Raw genomic sequence first — 22,231 nt, forward strand, 5'->3', positions numbered from 1 at the left:
TAAACCACAGCTCACAGCACCACAGGATCCTTAACCCACTGAGCGGGGTGAATCTTCACAGATATTAGTCAGGTTCCTTACCACTGAGTCACAGGTGGAACTCCTAACTTTAAGATTTTTATGAGTCTCCTAAATTTCCATAATATGGGAATGTTACTGCATAAAAGCAAACCTTTTGATCGGTGAAATGTAATATATTTTCACTTTTCAGAGCAGCAAATAAATGTTTTCTTCACTGGGTACTGGAGAAAGAGGAAGATCTGAAGTACATACATGCTTTGATATTGAGGTGAGAAGGAAAATTACATAAACTGGGGACATTTTTTTTTGGCCATGCCCACAGCACGTGCAAGCTCTTGGGCCAGGGGTCAAACCTGTGCCACAGCAGTGATCCAAGCGGATGCAGTGACAACACTGGATCCATAAACTGCTGCACCACAAGAATTTGGTGAAGAGAATTCACCAAATTTGGGGATTTTTAAATCACATCTTTAAACTAGCAGACTGTATTTCTTTTTTTCTTTTTCTTTCTTTTTGCTTTTTAGGGCCACACCTGAGGCACGTGGAAGTTCCCAGGCTAGGGGTTGAATCGGAGCTGCCGGCCTATGCTACAGCCACAGCAATGCGGGATCTGAGCCAAGTCTGTGACCTACACCACAGCTCATGGCAACGATGGATTCCCTACCCACTGAGCGAGGCCAGAGATCGAACCCGCATCCTCATGGATCCTAGTTGGATTCATTTCCACCACGCCACAACGGGAACTCCCTGTATTACTTTTTCTTAAAAAAATAAATAAATAAAAATCTTATCACTCACAATATAAATAAATGCTGGATTTTCTGCAAACACTACAGGCAAAATGGTATTTTCCTTAAATCATGTGATAAAGAAAGATGGTTTTTGAGAGGCTAAGCTTTTTCTGGAGTCACTCAAAATAAAACTGTTGCCAAGTATGTGGAAAAGAGGGTTTTTTCTTTGCCTTATGATGCTTTGGCTTCAATACTTATACACTTTTTTCAAAAGTAGTTAATATTTTTTCTCAAAATAGTGTTCTGTTTTCAAATGAAGTATTACATGAAATTCCCAAAAATGGAGCAGGTAAGGGCAGAAATTGTATCCATAAAGGTGGACTGAAACAAAAGCTGCAGCCCTGGGTGTGCTTCTTCTCATTCTTGTGGAAGAGGCTTCCATTCTAACCCAGTCCGAAAACTACATTCCCTCCCCCACCCCCCGCCCACACTCACAGCATGTGCAATTTCCTAGGCAAGGAACTGAACTCAGACCATGGCAGCAACCCAAGCCACTAAAGTGACAATGCCAGATCCTTAATCCACTGAGCCACAAGAGACTCCAAAACTGTTTTAAGGGAAATTTTATTGAGGATGTTCGTTATGCGCTCCCAATAAATATGACATTTCATCTTCATCAGCTTTGTATCAACAAACAAGCCTATGATGATTACATAACAGCATATACAATCAATTCTTGTTATCTGGGATGATTTTATTCTGCAGTGCCAATGCAAACAATTAGTGAATACTGAACCACTGTTCCTAAGGGAAACTCAGGGTTAGGCTCCGGAGAACCTCTGGTCACATTTCTGTCAATCAATAAAGACGTAACTTGTTTTATCTGTTTAAAGCACCTTATTAGTATATACTGTTGATTCATTAACGATGAACCCACAGCCGACAGCACATTTGCAACTCAGGCCTGAACAAAGCTTATCTAATAACACAGATTTTCTCTAAAAGGTACATCACAGCCTTCTTGGGCTTTGGAAGGCTAGAGAGCACTAAGTATTATACTCGAAGGCCATTTTAGACAGTGAGATCAGCAGACAAACCCACAAAGATGTGAAAAACACGGCACTACACAGATTAAAGGATACTTGTTTACAGTATGAGAGCTGATATAAGAAGGCAGAGTGTCACCTTATTCCACCTTAAGCTGGAAACATGTGCTTCAGGGAACTTAAAATTTTATCACTCTGCACATTTGCAAATGGTCATGAAAATGTCATGAGTACTGGTTTGGGGATCACAAATAAATTTTAGCAAGTAGGTGAATTTGCAAATACAGAATCTGCAAATAAGGAGGATAGAGTGTTATACTAGCATTTCAAAAATGTCCCAAATTAATAGTAGTGGTTTTTACAGTTAAAAAAATGCAAATCTGAAATTGCTTTTTACAGGCCGAAATAAATTAGAAAAAAATAAAACAGGAGGACTACTTTTATTTCGTAGTGTTTGGGTAGTAGTATAAAGGGACACTATAAAAATACTTGAAGGCAGGTTCAGGTTGATTTGTTTTGTTTCCCTCCTTTTTTGGCCACACCCATGGCATATTCCTAGGCCAGGGATTGGGTCCAAGCAGTAGTTACTGCCTATGCCACAGCTGTGGCAATGCTAGATTCTTAACCCACTGTACAAGGGTCAGGATCAAACCCGTACCAACAAAGAGACAACACCAGATCCTTAACCCACTGTGCCACAGTGGGAACTCCTAAACCTGATTTTTAATATATTTTAAAATGTGGCAGGACAAGTCTAAAAAGTCTACTAAAAAATGTTGACTTGAACACATAAACAGGTGAACTTTATGGGATGTAAATTATATCTACATAAGCTGTCAATAAATAACAGGAAAGAAACCTGTATTTACTTTTTCCAATGAAAATATTTTGATTTGGTTTCACTTCATAGAAGAACACAAAGGAAAGAGCACAGATGGGTGGGCTAACCTTAGATATAAATAGAAGACTGCTAGAGAATCATATGCTTTGAGAGTTGAAAGCCCACCTTCTACATATGGTGTTTCCATCTCTGCTGCAGTATCCCCAGCTGGAGGCCATTCAAAAATATTACTTCTTGGAGTTCCCGTTGTGGCTCAGCGGAAACGAATCTGACTAGGAACCATGAGGTTGCAGGTTAGATCCCTGCCCTCGCTCAATGGGTTAAGGATCTGGCGTTGCCATGAGCTGTGGTGTAGGTAGCAGATCCAGCTCATGTTCCGCATTGCTGTGGCTGTGGCGCAGGCCAGCAGCTGTAGCTCTGATTTGACCCCTAGCCTGGGAACCTCCATATGCCACAGGTGGAGCCCTAAAAAACAAATAATTAAATAAACAACAAAAATACTTCTCCTTGTTCCTTCCACAAAAGTTTAAAATAAATAAAAAATATGCTTTATTTGGAGTCATATTTTTTTATTGAAGTAAAATTCATATAACATAAAATTCACCATTTTAACTATTTTAAGGTACACAATTTAGGGGCTTTTAGTACATCTACAATGTTGTTAACCATCATCACTATCTGATTCTAGAACATTTTCTTCAACAATGTGCTTTTTGTAACACAAATGAAAATCATCATCAAATGAAAAATTTCACTGTAATACTCTCATAAATTAGTCAACATATATTACTGCACACACAAATAACACTGAGTATTCTTTTAAAGTTGCAAAATTAAAATTTCTGTTAGATTTATTCTAACAAAGTATACTCTCTGCTATAGGATTTTTCCCACTGTAAAGATTTCTATTTTCACCAGGCAACAGTGGCTACCATCAAGACTGACGTGCAGCATGCACTTCAGTAACTTTTGGGAAACACTAATAGTTGCAAGCTAGTTTTCTGAGCTTACCTCTGTCTGCTATTCTCTTCATTAATTGATGCTCACCCCATTTAATCAGATATTTAAGGATATCTTGTTCACTTGCCTATAATAAAAAATGGTTTATATTTATTTTAGTGAAATCAGATAGATATTTAATCTCATTAACGACTTTTTCTAGGTCATAAAGTAAATACAATGTGCTACTTGCCACATTTCACTTTTTTCACTGGCTGTTTCAAATGTTTGAGCTAAACCCATGGTACATCAGCTGCAAATACACAAGACTTATTACATGTGCTTTTGTTCAATAACCTCACTTTTGGTGCTAATTAAATTTTTGTTCTTTTTCTTTTTTTTTTTTGTCTTTTTAGGGCTGTACCTATGGCATATGGAAGTTTCCAGGCCAGTGGTCGAATTGGAGCTACAGCTGCAGGCCTATGCCACAGCCACAGCAACACAGGAGCTGAGCCATGTCCGTGACCTATACAACTCATAGCAACACCAGATCCTTAACTCACTGAGCGAGGCCAGAGATTGAACCCTCATCCTCACAGATACTAGTTGGGTTCAATTACCACCGAGCCACGAAGGGAACTCCTTAAATTTTTGTTCTTATTTCCATCTTTAATTTTTCTTTATCCTATTTTCTTCACCTGTTTTAAATGTATCTACTACATGGTTTCTATACAGCTGCCTTAAATCCTTTTTGGGACAAGACGGAGATAAACAGGTGAAAATAAAAGTGTAAGGATGGGAGTTCCCATCGTGGCACAATGGTTAACGAATCCAACTAGGAACCATAAGGTTGCAGGTTCGGTCCCTGCCCTTGCTCAGTGGGTTAATGATCCGGCGTTGCCGTGAGCTGTGGTGTAGGTTGCAGATGCGGCTCGGATCCTGCGTTGCTGTGGCTCTGGCGGAGGCCGGTGGCTACATCTCCAATTAGACCCCTAGCCTGGGAATCTCCATATGCCGCGGGAGCGGCCCAAGAAATAGCAAAAAGACAAAAAAAAAGTGTAAGGATGTACTCTGACTGATATAAAAAACAAGTATGGAGTTCCTGTTGTCGCACAGCGGAAACAAATCTGACTAGGAACCATGAGGTTGTGTGTTCGATCCCTGGCCTCACTCAGTGAGTGGGTTAAGGATCTGGTATTGTCATGAGCTGAGCTATGGTGTAGGTCGAAGACGTCGCTTGGATCCTATGTTTCTGTGGCTGTGGTGCAGGCTGGCAGCTGTAGCTCTGATTTGACCCCTAGCCTGGGAACCTCCATATACTGTGGGTGCAGCCCTAAAAAGCAAAAACAAACAAACAAAAAACAAGTATGGCAACTTGTTTTGGCAAAAAAAACTACAATCTCCACAAAATATGCTACTGATTAGTGAAGGACACTTCAAGCACAATCTGAAAAGGCAGTGTGCCTCTCATTTCTCTGTATTTTAAAATCTTAAGGCAAATCTAGGCTCCTCTCCAATTTTTTACTTTCTAAGAAGAAATGCAAAGCTTCTAAAGACAATAATCAAGAGAACTGACAAATCCTAACTCTCATAACGCACACAGTCTGTATCAGGACAGTGAAATTAGGTTAATGAACACACATCCTAAATAAATCAAAACCAATCATGACAACATTTGTATTGCAATCAAAGCAATGTATGAAGGAAAGCACAGATGCTAACTGGATTATTTAACTCTTCACTACATTTCTGGCTGAGAATGGAAGCATTTAATAATTTTCCTTTGAATAGGAAGACATAGGAAATGGTTCAATGAGTTGATGCCTTCATAACACTAAAGCTGTTGGACAGTTTCTAGCGTAAAATTCCTATGGCCAAGCAAAGAAAAAGAAGCTTGAACATACTGTTTTTTTTATGATATTTTTAATCTATTGTTAAATTATCTAATTATAAATGACATAGAAGTCAAGGACACAACAATTTGCTTAAAACTACTTTTGATTAAAAATAAGTAGTTGACATGACTTTGGCAGGACACATACACTGAGTTTTTAAAAGCATTTGAGTAGGTCAGAAATTGAGTATTATTCTTTTCCTTTTCCTTTTTTTTTTTTAGGGCCGAACCCGTGGCATATAGAAGTTCTCAGGCTAGGGGTCCAATTGGAGCGGTACCTGCTGGCCTACACCACAGCCACAGCAATGCCAGATCTGAGCTGTGTCTGTGACCTACACCACCAGATCCTAACCCCACTGAGTAAGATCAGGGATGGAACCTGCGCCTTCATGGATGCTAGTCAGATTCATTTCCACTGAGCCACGACGGGAACTCCTGGAGTATTATTCTTAATTTGTGTTGCTTAAGTCTCAGTATCTTCTGATACTTCTCCAAAAATAAGAAACCATTATGGTGAATTTACTATTAACAGAAGCCAAGAAAATCACCAGTGGGATATGCTTCTGACCGCTCCTACTGAACAACCCCTTTGGTGTAGTTGGTTGGGACCTGGGATGGTTCGCAACGTTGAGTCAAAGCAGCGGTGTGCACAAACGGCCAGAGAGCTAGAAGGCTTTAGTTGTACACACTTGAAGAGTACATTCCTGGGTGGGCTCATCTCCCTAGATGGGAGAATAATAGAGTACAGATGGATTTCTTGGTGCACATATGAATGACAATGAATTTGAAAGGTGTATAAATGATTACCTGTAAGTAGTCAGACTGGATAGCAGTAAGCAGATGGTCTTTGCTGAGTTCATAAAAAACATCCGAAGTCATGACCTGGGAAAATTCCTCACAGAGGAAATGTAAAGCTTGTCGGTGTACCCATTTAGAGCCATATGGATGAGAGCTCCACTTGAGGATGGCAATTAAGGTATCTAATGAGATGCTTTCAGCAATGATATCCTCACAGCCTAAAAAAGAAGGCAAATACTTCTTGAGATTAATCATAAATATTACTTATTGAACAGTAGAGTGTTAAACACTATACTTAAAAGTAGCAACAGTAAACAAGAACAAGGAGATAAATAAAATCTCACAGGAATCACCAAGATTTGGTGGGATGGGGTGACAACTGGTAACTATAATAGATTATGACGTCTATAGGAAATCTGTTCTATAAAGAGAGATTCATAGAAAAAGTCAGGGAATCCTCACAATTATTTAAGAAAATAAATACCTATGGGCAACTCAACAATTTGTTTTGGACAGTATAGTGGGAAGTACTGGATCAAAGGGGAAAGAAAGAAGAGCAGGTAGAAATGATTCCTTTGTGGCAACTGTCCAGAAGAGGAAGGCTATGGACGACACCTGACTGATAAAGAGAATGCACACTAGAGACTAAGACAGGTAGGCTGTTTTCTAGGAACCTGAGGACATGTTTTTGGTATTATTCTAATTCAAAAAATACCTTGCATTGTTGATGGTTTAATTCCTCAAGATACAGACAAAATATTGCAGTTTTAGGTTCATCTAGTGAATTAAAAAGAAAGAAGTGGTTTAAGTGAAAAGGACCAGGATTCTGGTGAAAGTAACCACGGTACCTTAAGAATTCAGAGAACAGAAGAAGGAAATCTGAGGACGGTCAACTATTTTCCTTAGGAAAGAATTTCAAAAGACAAAAATAAAATATAAGTAACAGAAGATTGTGGAAGGGAAAATGGCTAAAGTTAGACAGAAATTCTTCACAAATAAGTTTACTATAATAAAAAAGAATCCTGATAATGGGGAGGGGGTCTTCAAATACCACCCACCACCACCAACAAAAATGTGGCTCAACTGGATGCTCTCTAATGAGCTCAGAACTTTAAAAGACATACTCAAAAAAGAAAGGGCAGCAATGAACCACAGAGACTTCCAAAGCTCAAAATTCTTGTGAAATCATGAAGAGCGAAAAGAGAAAAATGATGATTCCATTTGCACGTGATATATGATCATTAAAAGTCAATACAGAGTTTGTGAAAAATAATACCTCCTCCCCTTTTCTGATATGGTACCAGATAAGAAGTGTATCAGAGAGAATGGTGTAACTTGATTCTGCAAAGCATTTAACAAAACACTTTATGATATCCCTAGATTGTCAACTCCAAGGCAAGGTAGACATTAAATATAAAAATTTGTTGAATGCACATATGAGGTCTTTGCTAAGACGAAATAAGATATAGAGATAAGATGAAAAGATATAGAGTGATGACTGATAGTGGCTTTAAGAGAACCATTTGTAAGTAGCATTGATTAACTCCAGGGATGGAGGAGAGTTTCTGAGGAGTTTTTCTGTTTGTTTGTTTGTCTTTTTAGGACCGCACCCGAGGCATATGGGCCCATATGCCTCGGGTGCGGAGTCGAATTGATGCTGTAGCTGCTGGCCTATACCACAGCCATAGCAACTCAGGATGTGAGCCAGGTCTGTGACTCACACCAACACTGGATCCTTAATCCACAGAGTGAGGCCAGGGATCGAACCTGCATCCTCATGGATACCAGTCAGATTCATTTCCGCTGAGCTTCGATGGGAACTCATGTTTATTTGTTTTTTTCTTTTTTTAAAAATTTTTTCATGTTTATCAAGATTTTAGGGAGTTCTCTGGTAGCTCAGCAGGTTAAGGATCTGGGGTTTGTCACTGCTGTGGTGCTAGTTTGATCCTTGGCCCAGGAACTTTTGCATGCTGTGGGCCTGGCAAAAGAAGAGAAAAAGAAAAAAAAAAAGAATTTGAACAAAGATGTGAAAAGTATGCTTCAAAGTTTCCAGATGACTTAAAACTGGGAAACACAGTTAAAAATACACTGGATAAAATGATCATAATTAGCTAAAAAGATGGGTCAAAATTAAGATGAAATATAATTTAAAAAATCAGAAAGTTCTATATTTAGAGAAAATCAGCTGCATAGTAGATGATAGGGGAGAGCTAGTGTAACTATATCACTTACGTAAAAATAATATCTGGGTATGTTAATGAATGAAAATGTGACACGGCTGCTATGAAGCTAAAGCAATCTCGGGCTTTTAAGACACAAGCATGGAGTTCTAATCGAAGGAATAATGTTACACTGCTCTCCTTTGGGGTGCTGTGTTCTGTTCCAAGTCCTGTGTTTTAGATGGGGCACTGACAAAACTCCAGAATTCTCAGAGGAAGACAAAAGAAGAGCAGAGAGTTTGAGACTTGTCACAGAAGAAGAGCTCTGAACAAACAAGATTATGATCGGCTTATGTAAGAGAAACCTGATGAGTGACATAAGAGTTTTCTTTAAATGTCTGAGGCAGAGGAAAAATGACTGATTCTCTGCTGTTCTAGGCCCAAGTCCTCAGAAACAAATGAATGGCAAGAGAAGAGAGATCTGACTCACTATTAAGAAATTTGTAACAATTAGGAGTTCCCGTCGTGGCGCAGTGGTTAACGAATCCGACTAGGAACCATGAGGTTGCGGGTTCGATCCCTGCCCTTGCTCAGTGGGTTAACGATCCGGCGTTGCCGTGAGCTGTGGTGTAGGTTGCAGACGCGGCTCGGATCCCGCGTTGCTGTGGCTCTGGCGTAGGCCGGTGGCTACAGCTCCGATTCGACCCCTAGCCTGGGAACCTCCATATGCCGCGGGAGCGGCCCAAGAAATAGCAACAACAACAACAACAAAAAAGACAAAAGCCAAAAAAAAAAAAAAAGAAATTTGTAACAATTAAAACTGGTCTCCTTATTTCTCTTCAAAAAAAAGGGTCTCTCTAGAGGCTAGCTCATCACATTAGGGAAAGAGTACCAAGAACCCTTATACTGGGTGTGGAGCTAAGGTAGGATGACATCAAAGCTTTTTGATTACAAAGATGGTCATTTTTAGAAATAACAGAGTAAGCATAAGAGTAATTAATTCTAGGAGTTCCCGTCGTGGCGCAGTGGTTAACGAATCCGACTAGGAACCATGAGGTTGCGGGTTCTGTCCCTGCCCTTGCTCAGTGGGTTAACGATCCGGCGTTGCCGTGAGCTGTGGTGTAGGTTGCAGATGTGGGTCGGATCTGGCATTGCTGTGGCTCTGGTGTAAGCCGGTGGCTACAGCTCTGATTAGACCCGTAGCCTGGGAACCTCCATATGCCGCGGGAGCGGCCCAAGAAATAGCAAAAAGACAAAAAATAAAAATAAAAAAATTAAAAATAAGAGTAATTAATTCTAAAGATTAAAGATTAATCTAAGCATTAAAATGAGATCCTCATACATGAAATCTACATGTAATTGATACCCAAAGGCATGAAAAATGCTCGAGAGGGGGAAATATGGAAAAGTTCTGAACAATTCTCATGATTTTATGGTAAACCTTGAGTGCCAAGCTGAGGAGGGCAGGCCTCACCCAGTCGCCAGTGGAGGACTTCTGTCAGTCTGTCGTTGTAAAGAAGGCACTGGAGGAGAGTCGGGTAGGATAGGTCAACATGACAGGAAAGGCAATCTGATGGATGTATGTGGGGATAAAGCAGGGCAAATTACAGAAAAAGTGGCTATTTAAAAGGATGTGTCACAATCCTACTAAAACCAGAATATTGGCAGAGGTAAAGAAAGAGAATTAAAGATAACACCATCTATTTAAACTTCTGAAATTTACAAAGAAGTGAGACATGGTAGGAAAAATGGAAAAATCAAAGAGGCTGAAAAATTTGACATCAGAGAGACTGACTTGAAACCCCGGCTTGGCCATTCAGCAGCAAAGTCATTTTGGACAAATCACTTAACTTCTCTGAATCTGAAATGTTTTCATCAGTAAAACTGGGACTATATTCCTAACTCAAAGTTGTTCTGAGAGTTCAATGACACTGTACCATTGATATTCTTCATTCATTCAAACATTTTGGAGTACCTAGCTGCTATAAATACAAAGCTCTTTTACTGTACACTTTCCTGGGGGATGTCACCTGCTCCCATGGCTTTAACCTCCATTGTATCCTTATGTCTTTCAAGTCTACAGTTGAACCTAGAGCTCTCTCCTGACATCCAGACTCATTCCTTAAACTTCCTAGAGACCCACATGGATATAATGTCTTTAGACATCTTAAATCCAAAAGTCAATTTTGTTTCCTCTGGAAAATCTAGTCCTTTCAAACTTCCCCCACCATCTTAATCTTTGTTTTAGAGAAAATTATCTCATTTATCCAGTCATCAAAGCCAGAAATCTGAGTACTATTATTGATTCCTTATCCTGTAGCCCACGTCCAATCTACAATCAAATGCTGTTCATTCTATTTTTATTTTAAACCTATTCCCTACCACCTCTGTTTCAGAATCTGATACTTTCTTCCTACATTATTTAAACAGCCTTAAAAAAAGAAATCCTCATCTCTCTCTCCCTTCCAAACCCTTCTCTATACTGTTGCCAGAATGATCTTAAAATGTAAATTACATTATATATAACAAATTATTCTATACCTTTCAAATGACTTCAAGATAAAATGCAGACCACATATTTTTGGGGATGATACGACCCTTGCCAACTTATCCAGCCCCATCCCTCATCATATTCTGCCTTGCTCAGTGGGTTAAGGATCTGGCATTGCTACAAGCTGCAGCATAGGCTGCAGATATGGCTCAGATCCAGTGTTGCCATGGCTGTGGCACAGGCCACAGCTGCAGCTCCAATTGGACCCCTAGCCTGAGCAAGGCCAGGGATTGAACGTGCATCCTCAGAGAGACAATGTCAGGTCCTCATCCCGCTGAGCCACAACAGGAACTCTGATGTTAAGGTTCTTGCTGACAAAGTGATAATAACCCAAATCCCAAAAGACCAATACATAAATCAAAAGGTCCATTTATGTGCAGTGCGGGTATTCATTTCTAGTGGACAAAAGGATATTCTATCTTAGCTTTTTTCAAATTATCTTGGGTCACAGAACAGTTTTTTGTGCCTTTTTAAGTTTCACATATGCCATGGACCTATTCTTGAGTAAAATTCAGTAAAAAACACTATTTGAATATTGTGGCAATGTCAAATTGCTACAAAAGTTTTTAATGAATTTCTCTTCTCTCTCTCTTTTTTTTTTTGTCTTTTTGCTATTTCTTTGGGCCGCTTCCGCGGCATATGGAGGTTCCCAGGCTAGGGGTCTAATCAGAGCTGTAGCCGCCGGCCTCCGCCAGAGCCACAGCAACGCAGGATCCGAGCCGCGTCTGCAACCTACACCACAGCTCACAGCAACACCGGATCGTTAACCCACTGAGCAAGGGCAGGGACCGAACCCGCAACCTCATGGTTCCTAGTCGGATTCGTTAACCACTGTGCCACGGCGGGAACTCCTCTTTTCTCTTTTTTTTTGTTTTTTTTTAAGGCTGTACCTGCGGCATACGGAAGTTCCCAGGCTAGGGGTCGAAGCAGAGCTGCAGCTGCTGGCCTATGCCACAGCCACAGCCACACCAGATCTTTAACCAATGAGAGAGGCCAGGGGTCAAACCCATATCCTCATGGATACTAGTCAGATTCTTAATCTCTGAGCCACAACAGGAACTCCACTACAAAAGTTTTTAATACTACTCAATTTCTGTACTTATGTCACTACTGACACACTTTGACTAGCACTGTTAAAAATCCCTTTCCCTTTGCCCGTTTTAGGACATATGGAAGTCAAATTTGTTTCCTCCCATTTGGTATTAACTTCTAGAGGGCATTCTTTCTCTCTTTTTTTTGTCCCCTATAGAGCTTACTGACTCCATTTTCTAACTACAGATGAAATAGTACATGTCTCATATTTCTTTAAAGAAAACTAAATGACACATTTATGACTATCTTTTTAAACTAGACTTTCAGAGCTTAGACTATTATTATCTACATATGGTAGATTACTGTTTATTTTATGTATGTATGTATGTCTTTTTAGGGCTGCACCCACAGCCTATGTTAGTTCCCAGGCTAGGGGTCAAATCAGAGCTGTAGCCACTGGCCTATGCCATAACCACAGCAACGCCAGATCTGAGCCACGTCTGTGACCTATACCACAGCTCATGCCAACACCAGATCCTTACCCCACTGTTTGAGGCCAGGGATTGAAGTTGCGTCCTCATGGTTACTAGTCTATGAGTAGTAGATTCCTTTCCGCTGAGCCATGACGGGAACTCCCTAGATTACTGTTTAGACATATTCACTACCACCAGCCTTCTGATCCCACCTCCCTACCCATGGACAGAGTGTATTTCCTTGCTCCAAGACTTTTGGAACTGGCCATGAGATGTGCTTTGACGAATTAAATGTTAGTGAATGTGATGTGACAAAAGGCTTCAATACTTTGGGGAACTAGACTTGCCCTCTTGAATTCTGCCACTGCCACAGTAAGAACATACTGTGGCTAGTTTGTAGGTCCTGGGAGGAAAATGAGCAGCAGTGGGAATAGAGCCACTGGTCTTACTAAAGGACGGTGGTAATCGGAGTATCCCTAACTGCTGCAAACTTAAATCTGTAATTTCAGCTAACCTGGAAATTTGTGAGAAATGCTTGGTTTTTGTTAAATGCTACTGAGGTTCTCTGGTTATTGCTACAAAGCAATGCTTGACTAATAAACCATACAACTTTAGATAAATGCAAAAGCTTTTAATAATTTCCTTGTAACAGAAAAACTTATTTGTGACCTAGACATTTAATGGCTTAAAGATGCTCATGTATTCTGCTCACGTAGCAGATTTTCAAAGATGCTGTTGTGAGTATGAAGAAAGTATCTTACAATTCTTTTTGAGTGATAACTCCATCTTACAGATCCAACTCCTACTTATTTAATCCTTTCTTCTATTCTCTTTCACCAGAATATTTTCTAATCCTTAATGTGGACAAAAATCCCTTTGAAAATTTGAGCTATCTACCATGAATGATCAAGGCTGAAATATAAAGAAGTGAAACAAATTAATTTGACATTTAGAAATACAAATGATTGTTATTGCTGCATGTTAAATATGATCAATTTCAGTTTTTATTACAAACATTTTTATTTTTCTCCTCTTCATGTTCCTCTCATAATTAAAATATACTTCACTGACATACTTCCTGAATACTGTCAGGATCTGTCTTTATTCCCACCCTCATACTCTTTGTTATTCCTAAATTACACTTAAGCATGCTTCACTGATATCTGTGGGAAATCTTTTCATTGTCTCACATCCATCCAAATGTATGAGCTGCTTCCACATTTAGTTTCATGTTGGATTTGAGGTGGGGGAAGAAAGAAAAGGAATTATGGAGGAGGTTACAGCTTGCCATACAACATAAAACTACATAATAAGATTAGAGGAAGGGTGGCCTTAGAGCAGGCATAGTGACTCTTCACTGGCACCAGAGTTAGAATTAAGACTTCAAGTGCAAATAGGCTTGAGAGAAAAGTTGCTTCGATTCTGTCCTACAAACCTGTACATGTCTGATTTCAAAACCTAAGGAAAGGAATTATGAAGAGGGAAACGAGGGCAGCATGAAATAGCAGAAAGAGCACATAGGCTTTGAATTCAGGTAATTATATCACTAAATCTTGACTCTCTCACTTATCACCCTGTGCTGGACCAAAGCACACCCTCTGTTAAAATCATTTCCTCATATATAAGATGAAATAATCCTATCAGATTTCCGAGTATACTGGGGAGCCAATGTGTCCATTAACACTATGCTTTTTCCAGGTAAGAAATTTTAAATGACGCATGTCAGCTCACCCTCCTTTGAGACATTTATCACACACATATGTATATGTATACCTAGTTAATGTGTCCTAGTTATTCTTCCTTCAAAATGCTCTTGGACTACATTTTCTGTTCCCATTACCACCATCTTGGTCCAAATCTTCAGTACTTCACGAATTATAGAAAAGCTTCCTACTGTCTCCGTCCCCTCAGTATTTCAATGCATAATGATTATGCCATTGTAAGGTTTGTTTTCTCAAACACCATTATCAACACATTATCCCTGCACACCTATTTTTAAAAGGCAACCAGAATTTCAGATCCAAGGCAGAAAATGAGCATCAGACACGTGGTTGGAAGACACGGCAATCTGCCTTGGTGTTTTTCATTGCTAGTCTTTGGACTCTGCAACATCTGAGAGTTGGCTGGATAAATGCTCCTTTCTGCTATTCCTCAGGAGGACCATTCTGAACAAGATTCCACAAAGCTCCAAAGAGGATATTGGCAGGACTGCAGCCCAGTAGCTCCAGTGATGACCAAGACGACAGCCCATTCTTATGCTTTCCCTCCTCCAGTTTCATTTCCCCCTCAATTCTCACTCTTGCTCATGAGATTACTTAGGTTAGTTTAAGAATATGTCCCATGGGAAGGCTGCTAGTAACCCCTGCTGACTCTAGTTCAAAGTTTTACTCAGAATTTGCTATGTATATGTGTGTTGTTTATGCTAATTTGTGATTTGTTCTGTGACTTTTGCAAATGTATTTTTGTTTTCTCTGTAGAGGGGGACATTTCAGGACTTTTGTGAGGCTAGAAATGCTGTGCAGTGCTGAGTACAGTGGCAGGCACAGGGCTGTCATCTTCCTTCCCTGGTGGGTTGTAGCCCCCAGATGGGGTATTAGCATTAGAAGTCACGACCTCTGAGCCAGCCCTTGAAAGAAATTCATGCTAGATGGAAATTCTACAGCACAGAACACTCAGTTATCCTCAGAGGGTAAACAACTTGGAATAAACTACCTACAAGCAAGTCTTTGTTTTAGGCTGCTTCAGCACAGGCTGTAGGGGAATGGGAAGAGACACCCACACAATGACAGTGAGAAGTGGCCCTAGAAAATAAGATCCTTGAGTGAGATTCTGGAACTAGATCACTCACTGGTCAGATGGCAAAAAGGACCATTCCTAGTGCCAAGTGGGGCGGTAATAACTCCTGCATGTAGCAGCAGGACAACATTAAGGTTTTTTGCTAAGTGAAGTATGAGTTCAGCAGTAGTGGTGGCATGTAAATGAGAACATTAGTAATTCTGAGGACCTGATGTTGGCTGGCTTAGTTAACAGCTTTACAAGTTATGGAAAAAGAAAATGATAGCCACCTCTGAAGCCTAAGAATTCTTTCAAAATCAGAAAACTTCTAGGTCAATGTTCAAAGACCTTTATTTCCTGCAGCTCCAGAAATGACTGCCAAAACTCAGGCTCAAGATTTAATTTTAAGTATATCAGAGCTACAAAGAAGATTTGAGCAAAGCCTGGATAAATCTATGACAAAATCCAGGTCCCAATAGGAACTGCTGGACACAGAAATCTGGAAGGGAGAGAAAAGGGTAGATGAGCTAGGAATGCTAAAATCCAAGATTCACCTACTTTCTAAGCTGGGAACAGCAGCACCCCTTGGCCCCCAACCCTTTGCTAGAGGACAGCAGCCTTATCAGGAGATCCTGAAGGTACCTGAAGACAATGCTAGAGTTCCCTGGTGGTCTAGTGGTTAAGCATTTGGCAATGTCACTGCTGTGGCTAGTTGAAACTGCTGTAGCTTGGGTTTGATCCCTGGCCCGAGAACTTCTGCATACCATGGGCACAGCCCCCACCCAAAGACAATGCTTGTCCTCTTCAAGATCTGCTCCTGCCTCCTCTCACTTGCTCCAAACCAATAATAAGGATCTATTCAATCATAATCACAGTCTGAGTGAGAAAATACAGTCCCTGTTCTGGGAAGAAAGAGCATACACATCTGAAGAATTAATTGTTAAGACCTGGATAAATATATTGGCAGGTCCACTTGTGGGAGTGGATATTGAGAGTGCTGGACCAGGGTGCTAGGTTTGGGGCAGTATAACATGAGCAAGGTAGTGTTCTGGAATCCAAGGGACTCAACTACAGTACCTTTTGGTGCTTCTTTGCTCAATGATAAAAGAGGCTAGGCAACTGCAGCCACTTTTATCAGCAGCTAAGTGCTCAGGTACTTTCTGGGATGAAGGTCTATCTAGACCTGCTCAAACACTGGCAAAGCATGACAAAAATTTAGGCTGAGTGACAGAAGAGGGAGACTATGCTGATCTGGACTGTTTCAACTGGCTTAAGCCAGAAATCTTTTCCACAATCTCCCTCCCTCTCTGGTTCCATGTTAAAGTTGGCCAGAAGAGAAATGTTTGAGATTTGAAAGGATGAAGCAGCAGCCATTACTCTCTGAAAGTCACTGAAACTAGAGCAGTGACATGCAGACACAGAGGTGCCTGTGGATTCTAGCTTGTCCTTGCTCTCTCCACTCTGCATCCAGTTCTTAAGCAATAGCTAAATGCCAGAGAGCATTACTAATCTTACAGATACATTTCATATATCTTTTTATATTTCCTTTTAATATATTTAAAAAGTTATATTCTAACACACTCTCTGGATTGTCTATCTGGATGGATATGCATGAAACTGATAACATGGGTGCCTCTATGATGGGGAACTGAGGGGTTGGGGGACAAAAAGTTGGGAGGGCAAAGAGCTTTCACTGAGTACTCTTTTGTAACTTTTGAATTCTATTCCATTTGAATGTACTATCTATTCAAAAAATCAGATGATTAAAAACATAACAAAAAACACTAGGCTATGGAAGGTGCCAGAAGTTCCTTCCTTCAGTGCTCACCATAAAATCAATCACTGACCCCCAAATCCAAGAAAATACTGGGAAGGAAACCAGAAGGGTCTCTGCTTTGAGAACATTACTCCCTTCTGATGGGAAAGACACAATCACTGAAATTCATGTTGCTTGCGTGTGAAAATGCCAAGCTGTGTGAGGGGAAAAAAAAGATAAAGATAGGAAAGAAGCTGAAAACTTTAGTAACTAGAGGAGGAGGCTAAAGCACACAGACAACAACTAATAAAAGATTAAGGATTTCTCTTTACACTGTGAAAGGGAAAAAAAAAAGACTAAAACTCTAAGATACTTAGTTGAATATAGATTTATATTTCTTTAATGTTTGTTATAAAATAAAGTTTTCTAATATGACTTTTTTTTTTTTTTAAGGGCTGCACCTGTGACACATGGAGGTTTCCAGGCTAGAGGTCGAATCAGAGCTGTAGCTGCCTGCCTACACCACAGCCACAGCAATGCCAGATCCAAGCCGCATCTGCAGCTTACACCACAGCTCATGGCAATGCCGGATCCTTAACCCACTGAGTGAGGCCAGGGATAGAACCTGTGTCCTTGTGGATACTAGTCACATTCATTTCCGCTGAGCCACAATGGGAACTCCAACATTTTTAAGTCGGAGGTTTTGTTGGGGGGGGGGGCAGGCGGGGCGGTGGTAAGAACAGCATAACGAAAGGGAAAAGCATGTCTATTCTCTGGACACAGACACTATATAAAAGCTTCTGCTAAACTAAAACACAGGGGGATCTAATTCTGAGACCTACAGGATGCCTGAACTCCTCAAAATCGAACACATGTTCTTATGTGCAGGCATCTTACTGGAAGAGATGCATGATATACCACTACAGTCACACTGATCTGAGACCCAATCCTGATTCCCCATGATATGTGAAATTTTGCCTGTTTCTTCATCTGAATAATGTTTCCTAACCCTAAAAATCTATCTCATTGGATTATTTTCAGGATGAAATAAGAAAATATACACATGGCACCTAGCATGCTGTTTAACTTAGAATAAACATTACATAAATGGCAGCTATTTCTATAAGTTTCCTTGAAGAGCACACTCACTGCACTGCTGACATATTCTAATTCAAAAGCAAGCATGTGGTAGGAGAGGGTAGGAATGGAGCATAATTTCAAGAGATCAGAGCAAGTCAAAGATCATAAAAGGAACAGAAATGGTGACAATCTAAATGTATTCCTCACAGGTCATTTAGCAAACACTTATTAAGCATCATCTTTATCCATTCATCTATCAATGGACATATAGGTTGTTTCCGTCCAAGTTTTTTATTAAACAACTCTGCTTGCTGCTATAGTCTCATTTCTTGCCATACCATACCTCTTGTCTCTCTGCAACCCCTACCCAGCCCCACCTTCCAACCATAAGTGCCTTGCTCTCATTTATCTCTAGGCCTTTCTCTCTGCACTTCCTTCTGCCTGCTATGTGCCTCTTTATCTCCAGTCTTTATTTACTTAACTCCTATTTATTCTCTGGATCATAACTTCTCTATAAAGTTCTTGATACTGTCCCTCCTTCCCTAACTCCTTACACTGAGGTTTGGAGCTTCTTTTTTCTATGTGCTCCCTGCTATTCTAGTGTTTTACTTTATTAGGGCACTTACACTAGAACTGCCTATTGGTACTCGCCACTACACTATCTTATTCATTACTTTAATCTCGGGGTCTAGTATACAGTAAGAGCTCAATAAGTATTTGCTAAATGAATAAAGTATAAGAGTCACAGTGTTAATTCTATACCAAGGGTCCATTTGAATCAACAGGTTATATTCCTTCCTTCCCCTGCAATGTCCCATTTTTACCTTTATTTGCTTAAAAACTCAGGCAGCTGCTATTCTCTCAGGCTATTATGACGATCAGGTTTACAACATTATATCCATCTCTTTCTGTTTAATGTAGTACCTCTAAAATTTTGATATCAAAATGTAGGTTGGGGCTCACATCACTAATATTTTAGACACTTAATATTTTTATTTGCACTTATAAATAAAAAACTATCAATCTGGAAGTTAAGATGAGGTATAAAAATAATGAGATTATTTATTTATTTAGGGCTGCACCTGCAGCATATAGGAGGTTTGAGGCTAGGGGTTGAATTAGAGCTGTAGCTGCTAGCCTATGCCACAGCCACAGCAATGCCAGATCCAAGCCTTATCTGCAACCTACACCACAGCTCACAGCAACGCCAGATCCTTAACCCACTGAAGGAGGACAGGAATTGAACCTTCGTCCTCATGGATACTAGTCAGATTCGTTTCCGCTGAGGCACAATGGGAACTCCACAAAGAAATTACTTAACATACATTTCTGAACCTCTCATAATTAGATACAAACACAGATATCAACAGGTTAGAAAACCAATGTGATGTCCATGCTTTTTCTAGAAATAGTTTTGTGAATCATAGTGCCATAATGCCAAAATTCAGCATTATTCATTAATGTAAACTTCACTAGGAAGGAACACTAACAATGAAAGCTTTATATTAAAACGAACCCATTTCTGGATGTAACTAGAGACTATTACACTAAGTGAAGTAATTCAGAAAGAGAATTTTGCTTTTATGTGGAATCTAAAATATGGCACAAATGAACTTATCTATGAAACATAAAGACATTCACAGACATAGAGAACAGACTTGTGGTTGCTAAGTGGGCAGAGGGGAGCAGCGGAGAGGGACGGACTGGGAGATCAGGGTTAGTAAATGCAAACTATTACATTGAGAATGGATAAACAACAAGGTCCTACTGTATAGCACAGGGAACTATATCCAATCTCCTGGGATAGACCATGATGGAAAAGAATATAAAAAAGAATGTATAACTGAATCACATTGTTGTAGAGCAGAAATTAACACATTGTAAATCCACTACTTTAAAAAAATTTTTAAATGAAACAAAAATAAACCCACTTCAAAAAAGGCCTATTATGGCTAAAGAGGAACGTGGTTAAAAACAAAGACATATAAGTGTGCAAACAGTGTTTTCAGCTTTCTGACAATACTTTTAGATGTGTGGATATTTCACCTTTAAGTACTTGACATGTAAAAACATTTATCGGAAGTTTTATGGACATGTCAGTTCTAAGTATGAGGCATATAAAGATGTTTTAGCGGAGAGGACAAAAACATGATATATCAAAGCTACATCCTTTGTGGAGACATATTTATTAACATGGCTAGGCTATGTTAGGTTATAACAGAGACCTGATATTCTTTTTCATCAAAATGTATGAAAAAATAGTTGGAGGCAAGAATTTTCTTTTCACTGTATTCCGTGAATGTTTCAGCAGGTATAAATACTCTCCAAACAAACAGTCTTCAGGAGATATTTATAAAAGGTACAATTTGTTAGCACTGTTTTTCACTGGGGACTGAGTCTGAAGCATTCTTAAACACCTTTTGTATTATTTGCATTATCTGAATATCCAACCAGGGCATCCCTTACATATATATAAGGCCTGGGAACTTCTGCATGCTGTGGGGGTGGCCAAAAGAAATGTGTGTTTGTGTATACATACATACACATACATATATACATACATACATATATATATGTATACACACACCCACACATATATTTTCTTTTGGCCACACCCACAGCATGCAGAAGTTCCCAGGCCAGGGACTAAACCTGCACTACAGCAGTGACCTGAGCCACAGCACTGACAATGTTGGATCCTTAACCCACTGCATCACTAGGGCACTTCCAAAGCATCCCTTATATTTTCAGAAACAAACATAGTTATTAAAACAAAATATTATATACTGACATAATTTTTTTCAAAGTTTATTATGTACATAAAATACAAGACACAGAATAACATGTATAGTGCGGTACTACTATATTACAACAGAACAATAAACATATGCATGTGAAATATACACATTCAAAGGTGTGTAAGGATACTCATCAAACTGTTCAAAGTATGTCATCAACAAGGATGTGGGGAAAGGAGTGGTAGTAGGTGAAAATATATGTTGGTCTCTGTTTCTGTATTATTCTACTTTTTTTTTTTTTTGTCTTTTTGCCTTTTCTAGGGCCACACATGCGGCATATGGAGGTTCCCAGGCTAGTGGTCCAATCGGAGCTACAGCTGCTGGCCTATGCAACAGCCACAGCAACGCGGGATTCGAGCCGTGTCTGCAACCTACACCAGAGCTCACGGCAACGCCGGATCCTTAACCCACTGAGCAAGGCCAGCGATCAAACCCGCAACCTCATGGTTCTTAGTCGGATTCGTTAACCACTGAGCCACGACAGGAACTCCATTTTAATCTATCTTAATTCTTGGAATAGTTTCCTCCAGCCACTTCCAAAACTAAAAGTAGACGAAATGCTTATGTCTGGCCAGAGTTGTCCAACTCTGGGTATCTTGGGAGTTTAGTACAATATTTGTTTTAAGGCAGAAACTTCAACTCTGTATCTCAACACTGAGTTAGAAAAGCCAGGATATTTACACAATAAAGAGGTTCTTCCTTCTGTCATTTCCCCCCTTCACTCACTAATGCCCTCTCCCAATCCTATTTTCCTTGCATTGGTATAACCTGCACCTTAGTTTCTGCACTCCTTGGCAATAGTAGGTATAAGAAAAGTAGTCAAAATATGAATTCAGCAGAGTTAGAAAAACAAAAATAAGTTGGGGCTTTAGGAAAAGGCAACAATTTAGGCCATTTTTCTTAGTGTCTCTAAGAGAAAAGGGCTATAATTTATAGAATCCAAGCAAAATGAGAGTTCACACCAAATACCCCAGGCACCATGAAAGCTCTGTTTTGCCATTTAACATTGGATGCTCCCTCTAACTGTGTCTTTGTTTAAAAAAATTCTGAATCTGTTAATTTTTTTGGACTTTGGAAACTTGGAACCGTGCTTTCAAATGATAAGGAAAATAACTCATTTTTTTATCTTCAGAAATTGTCCACTAAAGAATTAATGCAGGAGTTCCCGCTGTGGTGCAGCAGAAATGAATTTGACTAGTAACCATGAGGTTGTGGGTTCAGTCTCTGGCCTCGTTCACTGGGTTAAGGATCCAGTGTTGCCATGTGCTGTGGTGTAGGCTGCAGATGTGGCTCAGATCCCACACTGCTGTGGCTGTGGTGTAGGCCGGTGGCTACAG

General features: G+C 39.8%; 1 protein-coding gene across 4 annotated transcripts in view; it reads right to left on the minus strand.

The window, feature by feature from the left end:
- The window catches only part of BTBD7 (BTB domain containing 7), a 96,710-nt gene that overhangs the window by 30,559 nt on the left and 43,920 nt on the right, over positions 1-22,231 (minus strand). For 3 of the 4 annotated variants that reach the window (XR_014811305.1, XM_013989220.3, XM_013989219.3), the window contains exons 4-5: positions 6,280-6,488; positions 3,651-3,726 (exon numbers count right to left, since the gene is read on the minus strand). Coding sequence is in view for 3 of the 4 variants with exons in the window: in XM_013989220.3 (XP_013844674.1) it covers positions 3,651-3,726; positions 6,280-6,488 (285 nt within the window). In the remaining variant the exon portion in view is untranslated. Of the gene's footprint in view, positions 1-3,650; positions 6,195-6,279; positions 6,489-22,231 lie in introns of those variants that run through there. The other variant, XM_084970079.1, reaches the window with a different exon arrangement.

This window comes from Sus scrofa, chromosome 7 (genome assembly GCF_054392235.1).
Source record: "Sus scrofa isolate SSC_HxYL_T2T_F1_AM1 chromosome 7, Sscrofa_HxYL_maternal_Yorkshire_Landrace_v2.0, whole genome shotgun sequence".
Taxonomy (NCBI): Eukaryota; Metazoa; Chordata; class Mammalia; order Artiodactyla; family Suidae; genus Sus; species Sus scrofa.